This window comes from Maylandia zebra, linkage group LG1 (genome assembly GCF_041146795.1).
Source record: "Maylandia zebra isolate NMK-2024a linkage group LG1, Mzebra_GT3a, whole genome shotgun sequence".
Lineage (NCBI taxonomy): Eukaryota > Metazoa > Chordata > Actinopteri > Cichliformes > Cichlidae > Maylandia > Maylandia zebra.
The window spans coordinates 20646198-20664746 of record NC_135167.1 but is presented as its reverse complement, the minus strand read 5'-3'; the positions used below and the strand labels follow the sequence as shown (position 1 = coordinate 20664746).

General features: G+C 41.0%; 1 protein-coding gene across 2 annotated transcripts; it reads left to right on the top strand.

The window, feature by feature from the left end:
• Window positions 1-1880: 1880 nt before the first annotated feature.
• Window positions 1881-17198, top strand: ipo7 (importin 7). 2 transcript variants are annotated; one of them, XM_014412414.4, is made up of 25 exons: window positions 1881-2087; window positions 4310-4391; window positions 6695-6848; window positions 6955-7113; window positions 7207-7363; window positions 7481-7570; window positions 7666-7760; window positions 8171-8255; window positions 8368-8502; window positions 8738-8837; window positions 8928-9004; window positions 9128-9244; window positions 9574-9663; window positions 9778-9943; window positions 10032-10192; window positions 10752-10880; window positions 12620-12686; window positions 12804-12929; window positions 13015-13112; window positions 13240-13335; window positions 13518-13738; window positions 14768-14976; window positions 15080-15286; window positions 15379-15495; window positions 16085-17198. In XM_014412414.4, exons 1-25 carry the CDS (start codon window positions 2004-2006, stop codon window positions 16180-16182), a joined length of 3120 nt encoding a protein of 1039 aa, XP_014267900.1. In that variant the 5' UTR covers window positions 1881-2003; the 3' UTR covers window positions 16183-17198. The 2 variants fall into 2 exon arrangements, with proteins under 2 accessions (XP_014267900.1, XP_076739138.1); XM_076883023.1 differs by lacking the exon at window positions 1881-2087 and adding an exon at window positions 2403-2540.
• Window positions 17199-18549: the final 1351 nt, after the last annotated feature.

The window sequence follows — 18549 nt, the reverse complement described above, 5'->3', positions numbered from 1 at the left end:
TGTTTGTGTAATGTATGTATGGTTGGTAGGGTAAGACGGCGCTGGCACGGCTGGCAGCCTTAACCCAATTTCCCTCGGGATGAATAAAGTATGATCAATCAAAATACAAATTTAAGGTACTTTACAGTTTATACTCTTCACACTCTGTATCTGTATCTTGCATGAACAAGCCTTTAAAATATTAACATCATATATTAAATTCTTTCAGAGAAAATTACAAAGATGAGGGTGCAGACAGCCCTATAATTTATACAGATGGTTCTTCATTATAGAGAATTATAGAGAAACAGTTGTCAGTCGGGATTTTATTAAGGACTTGCACTCCAGAAGTAAAAGCAATCAAAACATAAATCCAAAATAAACACATACATCACAATAGGAAAACAAAACAAAAAACATACAGATGTACATACTGCACATACTTTATTTTGATTCTATAGACCAACTATATTTAAAGTTGGGGTCAAAAGTTCACAGACACTCATCTTAGGCATGTATTTTTATAAGTTTCAATCAATCAATCAATCAATCAATCAATCAATCAATCAATCAATCAATCAATCAATCAATCAATCAATCAATCAAGCCCTTTATTTATCACATGCAAAGTTTACACCTGCAATGAAATTGGAATTTGGAGGAAGTCTTACTTCTTCATGATTCCATCCTGTTTGTGCAATGTACCAGTACCACTGGCAGCAAACAGCCCCACAACATGATGCTACCACCACCATGCAAGACAGCTGGCAGAGTATTTTTAAGTTTGAAAGCCTCACCAAGAATAACTCTTCCAAATATACCTCTTCTTTTTATTGCTAAATAACTCAATCTTTGCCTCGTCTGACCTAAAAAAATTTCTCCAGAAGGGATTTGGTTTGTCCATGTGGGCAGCTGCAAATTTCAATCAAGCTTGAAGGAGTTGATTTTGGAGCGAGGGTTTCTTTCTTGTTCAGTACCCTTTGAATCCACGCTGGTGTAAATCTTTCTTGCTTATGTCTTCAAATAAAAATCATAGCAGTGAAAATCATTGCATATGATTAACACCTTTGGGTGGGATCCCAATGTAAGTTTCAAGCAAAGTTCACAAATCATCTGTGTGTGTTTTTTTTATTCTTTTAGCTGCTCCTTTTAGGGGTCATTAAATGATACCATATGCATCCATTTTACTCTATCCTGCCTGGGAGCTCCTTATTCAACATAATTTGTACAACATACCAACTGTCTTTCTTCTGCTCGTGCACAAACTTGCCACTACAACTTTGTCTCCATCATTAGAGGTGACTTATTGAGAAACAAGGATATCCCTCTGGCATACTTTTTTCCCAATGAAAAAATATTGGATCTTATGGTCTTCCACCTCCAACTCAACATCCTGTCTTTTTGTCAGTTCCACTGTCATCAAAAAATACAATATAAAAGGTCTCACTTCAGTCTTGTAAACCTTCGCTTTCATTCTTGCTATCCTTTTGTCATGCATCACCCCTGATACTCTCATCATCCATTGCTTTTGATGTTTGCCCCCAGTATTTGAACTCATTTAAGCTTCCCTCTCATTCACATCCATGCATTCTGTCATAGAAACTTTATTTCACACTATCAAATGAGAATGTAAATCATTCTAAGCTTTGTAACTGGGACTTTCATAATGAATAGCCTTAAATGACCTTTATTTATGCAAAGAAATCAAGAAATAAAAGGCGTTAAAACTAAAAGTTTTTTCAATCGTTTAATAAATGCAGCCAGTAGGTGGGTCAGCTTCCTCACTTTTTTGAATTTCAGTAGATAATATGATACCATGTAGCTGGAAACTACACCTCCCAGAGCTCCACGGGCGCTACCGGAAGTTCGTCTTGCACAAATTTGGCGCTGATCTATCCGGGTACTTCATTCACTGCTTCCTTTCGCGCCGGGTAACCGGAGAGCCGTGCGTCCATGTGCGCAGTGACTGGGAATTGATAGAGCTGTGATATATTGAAATCCGAGCCGTAAACAGAGTTTTCGTGATGGATCCCGACGCTTTGGTCGAGGCCCTTAGGGGTACGATGGACCCCAATCTGCGGGAGGCCGCGGAGCGACAGCTGAACGAGGTAAAAGTTAAGATGAAGGCAGTTGTGGCGCGGTCTTGGTTGGGTCGGGCCTCGGCCGTTCACAACATCAAGATGGTGCGATCACGCAGGCTGGGCTCTACTGCCTTTAGTGTGGCAGTTCAGGCGTTCATATCCCCCTCGGCTAGCAGACTGTCTGATTGCCCAGACTTTAGTTGCTGTTTTTTGTGCGTGATAAACGCGATGTGATCAGTCCTTTTTGTGATTAGGTGATAACACGCTCGTGTGGCAGTTACCAGCGTCACTATTAGCCTCATCTTCAGCCAGCTGTGCCGCTAATGCTACAGAAGCTAACGGTTGTTGCCCTGCCGAAGCGATAAGTGTGAGCTGTGCTCGTATCGTTTCTGTACAATTTCGACTAAATTCAAGGCTGACACGGCGGAAGAACGATTCGAGCGGCTTATTGAGTGGCAAAAGAGGCCGGCCAAATGCAAGGCAAGTGGAAGGCAGGGTATTTAACAGCGGGATACTGGTGTCTAGCTAGGTGGCTAATGTCAGCTAGCTAACTTCGCTACTTGTTGGATGAGCTGCTGTAGCTCCGCTACATAGCAGCTGCTCACGTGTCACTGGCAGTCCCTGAACTGTTCACAGTATTTAACTACGCAATAAAATTTACATAATCGGTTATTTTAGTACAGTTTGTCTTGGCTTCGCCCGTTATAGAATCGTGGGCTTCACATCTACTGCGTGAAATGTGTAACGAAATAGGTTTTCCGAGGTCCGTATGAGCTAAAGTTCAGAGTTAGCAACTATCCTGGTCGAGGCAGCATCCGCACTGTGTGACTAAAAAAAAATGTCTGGTCACACTAACAATTAGTTTTATTTCTGATATACGGAAATTAATCTGTATAAAACAACTGGATACATTTTTAAGGTCTGAGAGCGTATTTGGTTTGTTAATGGGGATTAAATGCGGGACAGAGTCCTGCCATCCTGTAAAATTAAACCACCATCCCTGGCACTTCGTAGCAAACTGATTTGCTGGACTGCTTTAGGTGTTTGTAATAAAAGTTATTGCTGCAAAGCGTCTTAATTTCATGTGCCATTGAGGACCCAACTGGTGTCGTATAGTGATGGAGTTGGAGACATTTCCAACTCAATGAGCATAACATGGAATAATCATTTTTTTGTTGTTTGGAAGTGCACTAGCTTGCATGGGCGTACCGAATGAAATGGTTGAGTTTGTTTATTATTCAGGCGCTAATGTCTCAGTTATGTATTATTGGCAATGCTTGGGGCTAAGGTTTTGCTTTACACCCACGTAAGCGTTGTTAGTGTTGCTTCCCTTGAATGGCAGAGCTCGGAGTATTTTCACAAAGCTGGCTGGACCTCCTGGAGTTTTTTTTTTGTTTTTTTTTTCTTCTCTCAATAGAAGTCATGTCTTCTGGAGGAGGATGGAGTAAATCTGTGGTTTCTAAATGTGGTTCTTTGCTTAGTCATAAACTCTCACTGCTTTTCATGGAGAATTGTCAGTTGAACAGTGAATGAAGCTTAAGATAAATCAAATTCATTGACCCTTGAGCTGCAGGACATTAATGTATTTATCCGAGACTGATCATGCTTTTTTGGCTGTACAAGTTAGCAGGTACCAGTCTGATGTCGCTTCTGTTCTGGTGATGATTATTACTTCATCATGTTTTAGGTTGGAAAAATGTCTTGTCTGATGCTGTAAAACTGACTCTGGCTATGGGATATTTTTCCTCCCCCTGTAGTAAATAATTTTTTAAAAATCCTTCAAAGATCATAATATTGCAGATTTGTAACAATAAGTCATGTATTTCTGTTTCCAGTTACTCAGCAACAGTGATGTATGATTATCTGAGTACATAGTGTGTGCTCAAACTGCAGGTTAGACTTGGACCAATTCAAGTATACTTAAATGCCAGCTCAAAAAGATTAATTAAAACTAACTTGAAGTCCAGCACACATGAAACGGTACTAAAAGAGAGATGATGGGGCGTTGGTTAAACGGGCTACCCGTATGCTGAAGGGCTACTGTAGGAGCCTGGGTTTGATTCTAACCCAGGCCATTTTCTCTGTGTCACTCTGCCTGCTCTATGTCTCTCCTTTCCTGTCAGCTCTACCATCTTGTCTAAAATACTAATAATAATGAAGGCAAATAATCACTCTTTAAACAAAGAGAGGGGAGATGTTTTGTCTTTATAACCAGCTTACGTATATATATTTTTTTTCAATGCTTACAGGGTCACGCCCGGGTAAATTTTGTGTCCACGCTGCTTCGCGTCACCATGACTGATCAGCTGGATTTGCCTGTCAGGCAAGCAGGTGAGTCAGAACTTTCTCAGCAAACAAATAATTATACAGTCGTAGGATTTAAAAAAAACAAAAAAAAAAAACAACAACCAACAAAACAACCAAACGTTTTTGCTAATAATTATTGTTAATTGCAGTTGTTTTCTTTGAAAGAAAAGTGACTCATCATTGGCTTTAATGTTCTGTTCATACGTTTAGTGTATTTTCTGAGTCAAACTATTTTATGACTTGAAACCAAATCCACAAATAAAAGACGTGATTACATTTATTTATTTTAAGCATCTGTAAAAATGTTCTCACTTCAATTTCAGTTTATTTCAGTCCTTGAGCATGATCAGTGCTCAAGGACTTGGTCAGGAAAATTAATTTAATGTTTTGGTTTATTTTAAGCTGTTATTGCAAACCTTAGTGTGCACTGAATCCACCTTGCTACTGTTTGACATTTTACCGCTTTTATCCTACACTTTAGGATAAAACTGCATTAAATAAGAAAACACATCTATTACCTGCGATTCCCAAGTTAAAGAGGTCGATTATATAATTTTTTTTATTTTTTTTTTAAACAGAGTTATTAAGTGATGATCTGTGATTCACACTTGTTTTTGTGAGGCTAAAGTACCACGCTGAAGTGCATTGCACACGTGGAGTTGGTTAAATATAGCTTCAGTCAAATGCTGCTCTCTGAACATAGAGCTTTCCCTCCACTGACACCTTCCTCAAAGTTAAAATCTGGGCCAGAGTTGTTACAGAAAGTGCACACATAACATCTTAATTATTGTGCACACACCTCCCAAGAATACATGGCTCTTCCAGCAAATTAAGCTGCTATAGATCTGTGCTCAGGTATTATAAATTACTTTTTTAGCCATAGGGGGGGAAAAAATGTCAGACATTATTTTGCGGTCCAGACTGTACAGAAGCTTTGGACTAATATCAACAGTAAAGCTGATTACAAACTAATGTCTTGATTTATTGTTCTGGCATGTAGTCACTTTGGTTGGCCAGATTATTGTTTGCAGCCTGTCTGGTTTGATGCTGGTAGGCTGTCCAACACAACAAAAATGCTTTTTAAATTTTTGAAATATGAGTGGCGCTGCTTTAGTGGTGATTGACAGTTATTAGATAATTTTTTCCCATAAATAGATTGATCAGATGCATTGATGGCAGCCAGCTGTCTCTGGGCATCGTGTTTGAATGTAGATTTGAGTTGTATTTGAATACGTGTTGACAGGATGTGCAGCGTGAGTTGTGTTTCAAGATTTGTTACAAAGTAAATACAGAGGTTGAAAGTATATTGTGTAAACACATTTTCCTCGTGGTCATAAATTTAATTTATGACACATTCCTAGGGACTTTGTTGTGCAGTGTAGTCATCGGTGAAAGGGGGGCGGAGGGCTGTGCTCCATCAGCATTGATGGGGTGGATTATGATTGACTCGCAGTTGCTGTAGGCATTCGTGTTGACCTCCGCTCTCTCAGATGCCTTTCCTTGTGAGCCACAAACCTCATAGTGAGGCCCCCACACTGTAGATGTGAACCCAGCTGACACCCTGGTGCTACATTCAAAACTGACCTACAGAGGGAATTTATTTCTGCAGCATAGGCTTTATTTGGTGCTCAATTCACATTGCTGTGATGTACGCCGCCATAATGATGATGGGTGTGAGTTTAAGGGTTGCATGAAGTTGGTGGCTTATTTTGATATCCCGTCATGAAGAGAAGTATGATTTTAAAATCTCGCTTTCCATGTTATTTTTCCTTCTGGTATTTGAGACTGCTCTTCTTTGGTAAAATCTGTCTGTCTTGAAGTCTTAGTTTGTGTATTTGTCCATTTTATACCCATTTTAAGATAGCAGATATATAGCCTTTTACCTTTTCTGGGGATCGTATACCCATGTTTCCTTTTCATAAGTTCACATATCGTTCCCCAGAATAAGTCTTTGGAGTGTCTCTCAAACGTTATGGTAGGAATCATGTTTTCAGTTTAATAGTTTGCTTTCATTTACGTTAAAGCTATCAGCTATTGTCTTTTGATAAACCCGTCACACCTCTTTCCTATACAGTGAAGTGCTGTCAACACTCCTTAAAAGTCCAGTTTCGCTACATCTCAAAGATAATCGAAAGAGCGTCAGGGAGCAAAACTTGAAACAGAGTTCCTTTAAGTCTCTTCTTCATTCTCCACGTGGTTTCCGTGCATTCATTTGGAAGCTGCCTAACTATTTGTGCTAAAATGTAATCTTTTTTGTGATGTTGATCACTGTGTGTGTTGCATTTCTGGGCTGTGCTCTGTAACCTCTGTGTTCCCCGTCTGTCCAGGTGTGATTTACCTTAAGAACATGATAACCCAGCACTGGAGCGATGGAGACGGTTCAGGCACAGAGACGCCTGTTAATAACATCCCCGAGGAGGACAGGCAGTTCATTCGAGACACCATAGTGGAGGCCATCATCCACTCCCCCGAGCGCATCAGGTAACCACAAACCCCACTGGATGAGTAGAGAGAGGAGGAGCTGAGGAGAGTTTGTCACTCTTGCATTAAGTTACCCAATCTGAAAGTCGTCTGTTGAACTTTTCAGGGTCCAGCTGACAACATGTATTCACCACATGATCAAGCATGACTACCCCGGCAAGTGGACGGCCATCGTGGACAAGATTGGCTTCTACCTGCAGTCAGACAACAGTGCAGGGTGGCTGGGCATCTTGCTTTGTCTTTACCAGCTTGTCAAAAACTACGAGTAAGTCAGAGTTTTCATTGTTGACCTTTACATGGTCTTATACCACACGCCCTGGGTCTAACATTGAGCTTGTGGACCTTGTGTATGAAACAGGTACAAGAAACCAGAAGAGCGTCAACCACTGGTGGCCGCCATGCACATCTTCATGCCCATGCTGAAAGAACGCTTCATCCAGCTGCTCTCTGACCACTCTACTGACTCTGTCCTCATACAGAAACAGATCTTTAAAATCCTCTATGCCCTCTTCCAGGTATTCTTTGGTTTGCTCAGCAAAATCATTGTTTATTTTTAATTCTCCTTCTTTGACACACATCTTAATATCTGGTGACATTGGAGTAAATGACTGGTTCCTTGTCTCCTTCCACAGTACAACCTTCCTCTGGAGCTCATCAACAGACAGAACCTGACAGAGTGGATGGAAATCCTGAAGACGGTAGTAGACAGAGATGTGCCTCCGGTAAGTAGGGAAAAAAGATTTCCAGTTTCCACAAGGTGTTCACATTTACCTGCTCCGCATGCTGACTGCGATACTGGTTCCTGTCTGTGCTGCAGGAGACGATGCAGATCGATGAAGATGAGCGGCCTGAGCTTCCATGGTGGAAGTGTAAGAAGTGGGCCCTCCACATCTTGGCTCGGCTCTTTGAGAGGTAAAAATCCAATAATTGTTCCCTTAACTTGTTCAGCAAATGATAGGAGCAAGTTTAACACATAGACTGCATGTTTAAAAAAAAAAAAAAAAAAGTAAATAAAAATAGACGCACCGACTGGGTTTGGACTCAGCATTTTTGAAGCAACATTGATGAACTATTCTTGGATTAGTATAAGTTAATCCTACTAGACAGCAGTCACCAGGGCTGCTTGTGTTGCTACATCAATCTTCCTCACCCTTCACTTTAAGCGTTACAGTGTCCCCCAAAAAAATTCTCACCTCCAGTTATTATGAGGAAAGAAACTAACCAGTTTTTTGTACCAGGCTGTAAATGTGCTATTTAATGGTGTTTTAATACTTCAGCCCTAAAGATTGCCACTCGGTTTAACATTCATACTCTGTTTGCAGGTATGGAAGCCCAGGAAACACAACCAAAGAGTACGCAGAGTTTGCTGAACTTTTCCTAAAGGAATATGCAGTCGGTGCACAGCAGGTAAGAACTTTGGAAGATGAAAGAGCAGCAGCATCTCACCTTTTAAATTAACTTTGTTTTTTGGAGTGAAACCCACAAATGTAAGGAGTTTCTTTGCACACTTTGCCTCTAGGTGCTGCTGAAAGTGTTATACCAATACAAGGAAAAGCAATATGTGGCTCCCAGAGTACTCCAACAGACGCTCAACTATATCAACCAGGGCATAGCGCACGCTCTGACGTGGAAAAACCTCAAACAACACATCCAGGTAAAAATTCAAAATGCTTAAATGTGCTAGATATTTCACAATTATGTATAAGACTGTTAGTGGTTTCTGGAACACTTTGAAAAAGAGCAGTGAATGAACCTTGATAACTGCAGTTTAAAGTGCATCTTTCCATTTGTAATGATTGCAATGAGCACTTTGATGTACTGTTTCTGTCCAAGAACAAACCTGACATCTGTGTTGATGCTCGCTGACCATTGTGACTTTGATCTTTCAGGGCATCATTCAGGACGTGGTTTTCCCCCTCATGTGTTACACAGATAGCGATGAGGAGCTCTGGCAGGAGGATCCATACGAGTACATCCGCATGAAATTTGGTAAGCCGAGACGATCAATGCCTGAAATCCAAAAGAGTCCGTGCATGAGTGATGACTAACAATTACTCCAATCTGTGCTGTCTCTGTCAGATGTATTCGAGGATTTTATCTCTCCAACAACCGCAGCCCAGACGCTTCTCTTCACTGCCTGCAACAAGAGGAAAGAGGTGAGGCCATTTTTTGTTAATTGTATTAAAAATTTATACCCTTTTAAGAGGGAGGAAAAAAAGAACTATCCCTATAATCTGTATTTGAGGTCCAGAAAATAAAATGTTCTTCTTACTGTTTAGGTGCTGCAAAAGACTATGGGCTTCTGTTACCAGATTCTCACAGACCCCACCTCTGACCCCAGGAAAAAGGACGGCGCCCTTCACATGATAGGCTCTCTGGCTGAAATCCTGCTCAAGGTAAACGTCTCTCCACTGGCCCGTTTTCTCCACTTATCTGGCAAATCCTGTTTTCTAGGCACAAACTAAAAGACATTTAGTTCCACTTTCACTCATGTGTTCAGTTGCAGATATTGCACTGATGGTGAAAACTGCTCTTTACTCGGTTGTACTTTATTGCAGTCCATTTTAATACTTTCCTAGCTGTGGGCAAAATATCAGTGCTGAAGCTGTGTAATTATCAATCATCTGAATTCAGCCTGCATCCTCTTTCTGCAAACCACTGCAAGTGTAAACTGTTTTGATTGCCTCGTGAAACTTACTTTTTTCTTCTTCCTCGTTTTATGCAGAAAAAGATATACAAAGACCAGATGGAGTTCATGCTGCAGAATCACGTCTTCCCCCTGTTCCGCAGTGAACTGGGATACATGAGAGCCAGAGTAAGTGATCACATAATCCACATAATCACCAGTCGTCAGACTTGTGTGATAATAGCACGGAATAACTTTATGTAGGATGTGTTTAATCAGTGGTCCTGCCACCTTTTCCCATAGGCTTGCTGGGTGCTGCATTACTTCTGCGAGGTGAAGTTCAAAAATGACCAGAATCTGCAAACGGCCCTCGAGCTGACCCGCAACTGTCTAATCAATGACAATGAGATGCCAGTTAAGGTGGAGGCCGCTATCGCCCTACAAGTTCTCATTAGCAATCAGGAGAAGGGTGAGATAATCTATTCATGGAGCCTGTGATACTAAAACACTAAAGTTCAGTTCCCATCTAACAACATTTTTCCTTGTGTCGTTTTTAGCCAAAGAATACATCACCCCCTTCATTCGGCCAGTGATGCAGGCACTCCTGCACATCGTCAGAGAGACGGAGAATGACGACCTCACTAATGTCATACAGAAGATGATCTGTGAATACAGTGAGGAGGTCACTCCAATTGCAGTGGAGATGACACAGCATTTGGTAAGTGCAGACATGATGGAGGCTACATTGTCATGGCATAATCTCACAAAGATGCCACATAAAACTGCTCCTATAGAGCAATAAATGAGGAGAGGGCTGTCATCCCATAAGGAAAAAAATGTTGTATTCATTTTTTTTAAAGAATTTGAAGATTAATTGCAAGTTTCTCATGACAGATAAAGTACCAGTGGCCTGATTTTTAATAAATATATAATATCCCTGGGAAAGGAAGAATCAGTATCGCGATTAAGTGTCCTGTCATGTTTCTGACTTTTCTTCCCTTTAGCTTCTTTATTTTCCATCTCATGCACTGATGACTGATGCTGAATGTTTGCAAAGTGACTGCAGTTCTTCTTTGCTGCTTTTAACAGAAAGCTATAACAAAATCTCCCCCCCCCCCCCTTTCCTGTTTTTGTTGCTTTTCCCTTTTCAGAAGTGGAGCCTTCATATTAATCAATCTCCTGCCTGATGATTCATGTGTTGCTATGAGGTTCACTAGAAAGTACTCTGCTCATCATAGACGCAGTCGTAATGCTCTTTCCTGTTTGCTCTCTGGCAGGCCATGACGTTCAACCAGGTGATTCAGACGGGCCCTGACGAGGAGGGAGGGGATGACAAGGCTGTGACCGCCATGGGCATCCTCAACACCATCGACACACTGCTGAGTGTGGTGGAGGACCACAAAGAGGTTAGCATCATAGCCACCGTAGCTGCTGCCCACATGTACACCCCTCCCGGCTGATCGCTCATCTCGGTGCCACTTCCTCTGTGGAAGCGGCTCTGGTCTGCTGCTACAGCGTTCCTGCCAACACACTCGAGCCACCCACCAACTCCTGGGAACACGCTCTGTTCTCACCATGTTCAAAATGACTCAGAGGCTGAGGCAGACGCTAGAAATAGAGCCGGGGCACGCTGCCACCATGTCTGCTGAAACGCAGGACTACTGCTGCTCAGTCAATAAGCACTCTGGGTTTTTTAAATTACGTAATGGTTCTGTAATTCAGGATTGTCAACATGCATTGCTTTGCTGCACCAAAGTGGTATTATTTTATTTGACCTGTGGATTTGGGAAAATGGAAATGTAACCAAATCAATGGCTGTAGGTGCATTAGAGGACCTAACAGCACAGATGGTATTGACTCAAATAAGTGTTGTCCCAGGTTACAGTTAGTACAGTTGGGGAGTTCTAGTCCAAAGTTTCCAAGTGGATCTGGAAATTTGTGTTTTCAATTCAAATTTCCACATATAACAAGTAGGGGTGCAACGATACACAAAATTCACGGTTCGGTTCGATACTTTGGTGTCACGGTTTGATATTTTTTCGATACAAAAAAATGTTCATGCCTTTTTTAATTTGTCATTTATTAAAATTATAAATATATATTTAACTCAAAAGTAGTTTTTAAATTTAATGTTGCCGAAACAAAATAATAAAAAAAAATCTATCTGATCGAGGAATCACTCATCTTTGGAAAAGAGTTTATTACAGAGAAATGGCTCTTTCCAAAATAAAAGCTACACTATACGCTTCTTCTGGGCTATATTCTCAGCAGCATATTAAACATATCAGGTCCCCATACGGAGAATCGTGTGCTAACGGCTGTCTAAATGACTCGGGTAAAGTTTGTAGCATGCGTGCTTGTTGTTTTTGTCTGCTTCCACTTGTCTTTGCACTAGGATGATGTCGGCGTAAATGTGCAGTCATATTCATTGTGTTCCCACTAGTGCTGTCAGCGTTAATCTCGTTAAAATGACATTAACGCCACAACACAGCAAATCTCCGTTAACAATCTACCGCGGATCGCCCCGTGCGTGGGGCTGAACGGCCAACACGTTAACGAGCTAACTGAGCTAACACACTAGTTCCCACCAATGTAATTGAGCATTGCGTGGCACATCCGACACACTGTTTTACTTTTGTCCATGACGCGCTTACCTTCAGGGTCATACTTCACATGAAGACCAACATGGTTCCAAACGCCAGATCTGAATGAGGGTGGGGGAGGTTCAATTTGCCATGTTGCAAGGAGAGCTTAACTTCTGTCTCGCTAGCTTGCCCTGCGCTCAGTGAATCTGCGCTCGACAGAGTAGTCGAACGCAGATCCAGTGAGCGCTCAACACAGACGGCATCGTCAGAAGGAAAGTTGATAAAATTAAAAATTTTGTATTGTTCGATACATATGCGTACCGAACCGAAAGCACTGTATCGAACGGTTCAATATCGATAAGAGTATCGTTGCACCCCTAATAACAAGGTTTGGATCCAAAAGACTGTTTTCTATTAAATCATTTTACTTACTACTCGTGCTAAATTTAAGAGCCTTATGTGACGCAAAAGCAATATAGTTTTGATCTCAACAGCTGCATCTTCTTTAGTGAAACTGAAAGTGAATTCTGAATTTTCTTTGATGTTTTGTGGTATTTCAGATCATCCAGCAGCTCGAGGGCATCTGCCTGCAGGTCATCGGCACTGTGCTGCAGCAGCATGTACTGGGTAAGGGAGACCGGTTCTTCCTGTGTTTCCACTTTCCTCCCACATGCTGGTCTTAAACTCTTTGTGGTAAACAGATCGTGTTTACCTCCAGTGATGCACTTTGGATTTTACCCCCAGAATTCTACGAGGAGATCCTGTCCTTGGCCCACAGCCTCACCTGCCAGCAGGTGTCACCGCAGATGTGGCAGCTCCTTCCACTTGTGTATGAAGTCTTCCAGCAGGATGGCTTTGACTATTTCACAGGTACTTTGATTTTCCAATGAATTTTTCACACCCTGTGTAATTTTGTCTGTCTGTTCAGCTGAGTGAATAACTGTCTTTCTTTCAGATATGATGCCTCTCCTTCACAACTATGTCACAGTTGATACAGACACCCTCCTCTCTGACACTAAATACCTGGAGATAATCTATAGCATGTGTAAGAAGGTAAGGTGCTGCAGTTTATTCTACATAATGTGAGATGGGCTTTTTTTTTTTTTTTTTTTTTAATATTCAGGCTAAACTAGTTGCTGAGCGCGATTTTGGTGTTAAACCATCCTGTGTGTTCACACAGATCCTGACGGGCGATCCAGGTGAGGACCCAGAGTGCCACGCAGCCAAGCTCCTAGAAGTGATCATTCTGCAGTGCAAAGGCCGCGGCATTGATCAGGTCAGTGTTAAATAAAGACTGCATCTACGCATCAGAACAATGAGCTGTTACATTAAAAAGAGCATCACCACTTGGCTGTGAAATAAAATGTAAAAGTAGATTTTTGTTGTACAGTTCCTGCTTGGGATTTTTTTGTGTTATTATTCATTTATTTATTTTTAAACTTCATCCTGCCCTTGAAGGTTGTGCCTTTGTTTGTGACGACTGCATTGGAGCGTTTGACGCGGGAGGTGAAGACCAGCGAGCTGAGGACTATGTGCCTCCAGGTGGCCATTGCTGCACTGTACTACAGCCCTCCTCTGCTCCTCAACACTCTGGAGAATCTCCGCTTTCCCAACAACACAGAACCAATCACAAACCACTTCATAAGCCAGTGGCTGAAAGACGTTGACTGCTTCCTGGGGTAAGACTGATGTTTTTAATACTGCGAATCGCAGCTTAGGTGTGCGCCAGTCAGCAATTGAAGATGCACAAAACACATTTGCTTTTATTTCCCCAACTGACATTGAATAGTAATCACTGTTAATCAGCACGAATGACTACTCGTAAATTTAAAACAGGCTGTTAGGGCCATTTCTAACAAAACCCTGCACTTGTTTTCTTTATAGCTGCATATATGTTTATTAGTTTTTATTATCCATTTAGCTTGTCACTGATCTTGTAAAAGAACTTTTTAATAGTATAGGTACTTTGGATTTTGGATTAATAGGCTGTATTTCTCACTGTGAAGAAGAGACTGGGAATGAATCACGGTGTTGTCTACAAGCAGCATCAGGCTCTGTCTATGACGCTGTTTGCTGATTTTTATGGCTGCGTTAGTTCTTGTTTTGCTGCATATTCCCCTCATACTGAGTTGAGATTACATTAATGGAGCTGGGTACTGAAACTGCAATAAAAGCCTCCCAACAAGGGAAGGGAGAGAGCTTTTCATTTGCTTGTGGAGAATTTCAAAACGTTGACAAACAAAGAACTGTTGTTCCAGACTCCTGAACCTTTTGGTCTAGCTTTGCTCCTGTGGTTCACTGATGCTGGTGCTCAGTAAGTGTAGAACAACATGGCAGTTAATGTAGCGGCCTGTTGTCACATCTGACCGATGGCTCTTTTTTAGAAATGTTGGGTCGGTGCAGCTGCTGCGTGACTGGAGGGATATGCAGATGAGACACTGAGGGGGGGGGGAAAGAGGGAAAGTCACCTTTTTTAGGAAAAATATTTGTCTTCTCCAGAATTAACTGACTATTTTTATTTTAGTTGATTTAAAGGTTACCTTGAAATCACTATTAACAGTCTGTCTGCTGGCAGTGAAAATATTAGAGTATAAAATTAAAGTGACTGGCCCAAGCGTCTTATCTCAGTATATCTTGTGTTGACTGTTCATCCTTGTTGAATCTCAGAAGATTCAGCACCTTTTAATGCTTTTACTCCTCTCTCTCAGCCTCCATGACAGGAAGATGTGCATTCTGGGACTGTGTGCTCTCATGGACCTCGAGCACAGGCCTCAGGCCATCAACCAGGTGGCCAGCCAGCTTCTTCCAGCAGCCATCTTGCTTTTCAGTGGCCTCAAGAGGGCGTACGCTTGTCGAGCAGAGCATGAGAACGAGGAAGACGATGACGAGGAGGATGGGGAAGAAGAGGATGATAATGGTAAGATGAAGATTTTTATTTCTTTCTTTTAAATGTGTCTAAGCGTTCAGCGTTAATCAGGGAGGTAATGTCTAAATGTGTCATCTTACGTCTGTAATTATAGCGGAGCTGGGCAGTGACGAGGATGACATTGACGAGGAGGGCCAAGAATACCTGGAGATGCTGGCAAAGCATGCAGGCGAGGACGGAGACGACGAGGACTGGGAGGAGGACGACGCAGAGGAGACGGCACTCGAGGGCTACACTACAGCCGTAGATGACGAAGATAACTTGGTGGACGAATATCAGATCTTCAAAGTCATTCTACAGAGTAAGACCACAAGCTACTGATGGCCTAAAAACAAACCACTATATGCATGTGTATTTTTTTTCACTAATTGATGTCACCTCAATGTGGTGCAGATCTCCAGAACCGTGACCCAGCATGGTACCAGGCGCTAACACAATCCCTCGACGAGGAACAGGGCAAACAGCTTCAGGACATCGCCACACTTGCAGATCAGAGACGGGCAGCACATGGTGAGGCCCGGCTAAGACTACCCAAGTTTGCCAATTTAAATCTTGTGGTGCTCTAAAGTCTGAAAATAAAGTGCTTTTGTATGTGCTGCTTTTTCTTTTTCATTGTTGTTGATGCAGTTGTACCTGTAATAAAAACTACTTTAGCATTCACTGCCTCCATCTAATTGCATTTCAGACTGATGTACTGAAATAAGCCATTATTGGCTCAGAAATGCAAGGCATAAAAAAAAAGACGCTTGCCACACGAAAGAAAACATGTCTAAAATCCCACTTCAGTAATAAATGGGATCTTCCTCACCATTGCAGCTTTGATAATGGACCACAGCGATGGCCAAGCAGTTTGTTCCAGACTTTCTTTGGTTAGACCATCTTTTCCTTCTTCATGGGGGCCTAATAGGCATGCATAAACAAATAAATAGTAAAGGCTGCCCAGTGGGAGTAAATCAAGGTACCTGTCATGGTAAAAAGATAAAGATTTTACTTGGTGGTTTTGGGTGAGCTGCATAGCTGGACAGCAGTAAATCTTGAGCAAACAACTGTTTTCTGCTGTTTTATTTTATTAAAAAATATATTGCCCATCTTATTACAGAATCCAAGATGATCGAGAAACACGGCGGATACAAGTTCACAGCGCCAGTGGTGCCATCTACTTTCAACTTTGGAGGCACTGCTCCAGGAATGAATTGAGTCATCTGTTCTACTTTTTATTACTCCGTGACTGATTGTAGTGAAGTGAAAAAAGAGAAAAAAAAAAAAGAAAAAAAAGCTTGTGTTGTTCCCTTAAGTAGTGGTTCCAGAACTGGTTCTTCTCAGTCATTCTTCAATCTGTCAAATGGGGGAAATTGCACCAAATTGCAACAAGTGGCTGGGGGGAAAAACGAACCAAGAACTTGAGCACGATGCAGGAGATGATGATGATGATGATGAAGAAGCTCTGAACAGCGCTGTCTTCTGGAGCCCAGCGTGGAGGGGGATACCATGACAGCAACTCTTTTTGGCTTTGTTTTTTTGTTGTTTTTTTCTCACTTACACAAAATTTGGGGGATTAACCGTTAGAATTGATAATGGGACTAAATATTTCATTATCACTGTCATGGCCATTTGGCCTAATAAGATTATACCTCTGGTAGTGGTGAAATCAACGTTATCTTCAGCATAAACAAAACTCATGTTTATGTACATACAAGCCAAGGTTATTGTTTATTTTTCAAGTAGCCTTGAAAAAAAGCAACCAGAGGCATTTGTAAGGTATCAACAGCTGTATTCATATGTAGCATATTGGATAATTCATAGCACTATGTGATGCCTGATCTCTGTAAATTAATAATACTAGCACTTTCATATTGTTCAGGTCTCCTAGCCCTCTGTATCAGACTGCAAATTTTTTTTAAATTGAAAACTATTTAAAATGAAAACAGCTGTAACTTTGTTACTTTGCAAGTGATTTCTGTAATGGCAGGTTGTAATAATCTGGTTACAGAGGGGATCAGTGGGCGACTTCAGGAAAAGAGAATGCTCTTGGTGTTCACTATTGGCTGCAGGACAAGTGTGAGCACTGACAGTGCAGTTGGATACATCTTTGAAGCATGTACAATTGGACTTATCGTGAAGGTCTCAAGCTTTTGGTTGGTGTATGGATGAACCATCTATATATACAACAACATATTAAAAAAAAACAAAAAAGATAAGGGAATTCATGATGACGAGTGTCTCCTTATCAAGGCTCGTGTCTTTACCTGCTTTAGAAATGTGTTTCATGACGAATGAGTAAATAACGTTAAACTTGGATGACTACCCCTCAAAAAGCAGCGCTCTCAGGTGATCACAGATCAGAGTTCTTTCTTTTTTTAAATTAAGTATGTGCACGATGCTCTGGTAACCACTCAAACAAGGTTATCCTAGGTAACTCAAATGTGAAAAAAACCCATTTTACTTAACTAAAGCAAAAATAAAAACTATACTTTGGGGGGGATGAACTGAAATGGTTTTGTGACCTTGCAAAAATATAATAAAAATGTAAAAGCCAATATTCTTAGCTTTAGTAATTGTTAACTTGGTAAAAATGTTACTTTTGCAGAGGTCTTTATTGAGATTCTGGATGTCTACAGGATTGTGAATTAGCTTCCTTTAAGAAGTTTTGTGTTTTTATTGTAACACCTGATTTTCCTAAATCTTACCTTCAGTAAAATGAAGCAAATCAGAAAGTGGGTTATTTGATAAGGTTTGTCAGATACAGTCCAACAGCACCAACTTGGACCAGAGGTGGTGTATTAAGTACAATTACTTGAGTAAATTTTTATTCGTTTCCGCTTTTCCCCACTAAATCCTGGAGGGCGGCATTGTACTCCAGTAACTGTTTCGAGCGCTTAGGTTGTTAGCTTAAGCTACCCAAAAGTCAAAGTCAACTTTATTGTCAGTTTTGTGATACTGGAGGGCATGCAACTAGAATAACTCAAAAATTAGATCCAGATAAATATGAGGTGTAAATATTATGGACTAAAGCCAAAAAATGGTGTAGCTACATATTAAACTAATTGTAAAAGTAAATATACTTTATGTTTACTTTTACAAAGTAACAAATTTTGTTATGTTATTGGATTTTCATTTGGGTGGTTATGCTTCTTTGTATCTAAATGCTTCTTTCAACACTTTCCAAAACAAGTATTCATTACAAAATTATTTTAGATTCCCACTCTTAGAGGAGGGAAATCACGCCTGTTGTTGTTTTTCTTTTCTTTTTCTTTGTTTTCCCAAAACAAGTTTTTAATTCTGTATTTATTTCTGATAAAATGATCTTAATTATTGAGGCCCCTAACCCTTTGAGTAGTTCAGGTCACCCCATGTGAAAAACAAAATACTGGAGTAACCTCTGAAGACGTCCTTAAGCGTTGCCCTCGAAGTTGCCTGGATTTGAAGTATTCTTTTGGGTTCAGGTTACTTTATCTGTAACCTTAGCTAGATTTGAGTTAGTGTAGCAGGTTACACTTACCTAATGAGTGAAAGATCACCTGTTTAATCCCAGGAGGAGACAGAAATCTGTTTGAGGTTGTATCA

Coding starts and splice junctions, on each gene's coding strand:
- ipo7 (XM_014412414.4), top strand. CDS start 2,004: ATGGATCCCGACGCTTTGGTCGAGGCCCTTAGGGGTACGATGGACCCC. Junction 6,849..6,954: donor CACTCCCCCGAGCGCATCAG/GTAACCACAAAC, acceptor TGAACTTTTCAG/GGTCCAGCTGACAACATGTA. Junction 7,761..8,170: donor TTGGCTCGGCTCTTTGAGAG/GTAAAAATCCAA, acceptor CTCTGTTTGCAG/GTATGGAAGCCCAGGAAACA.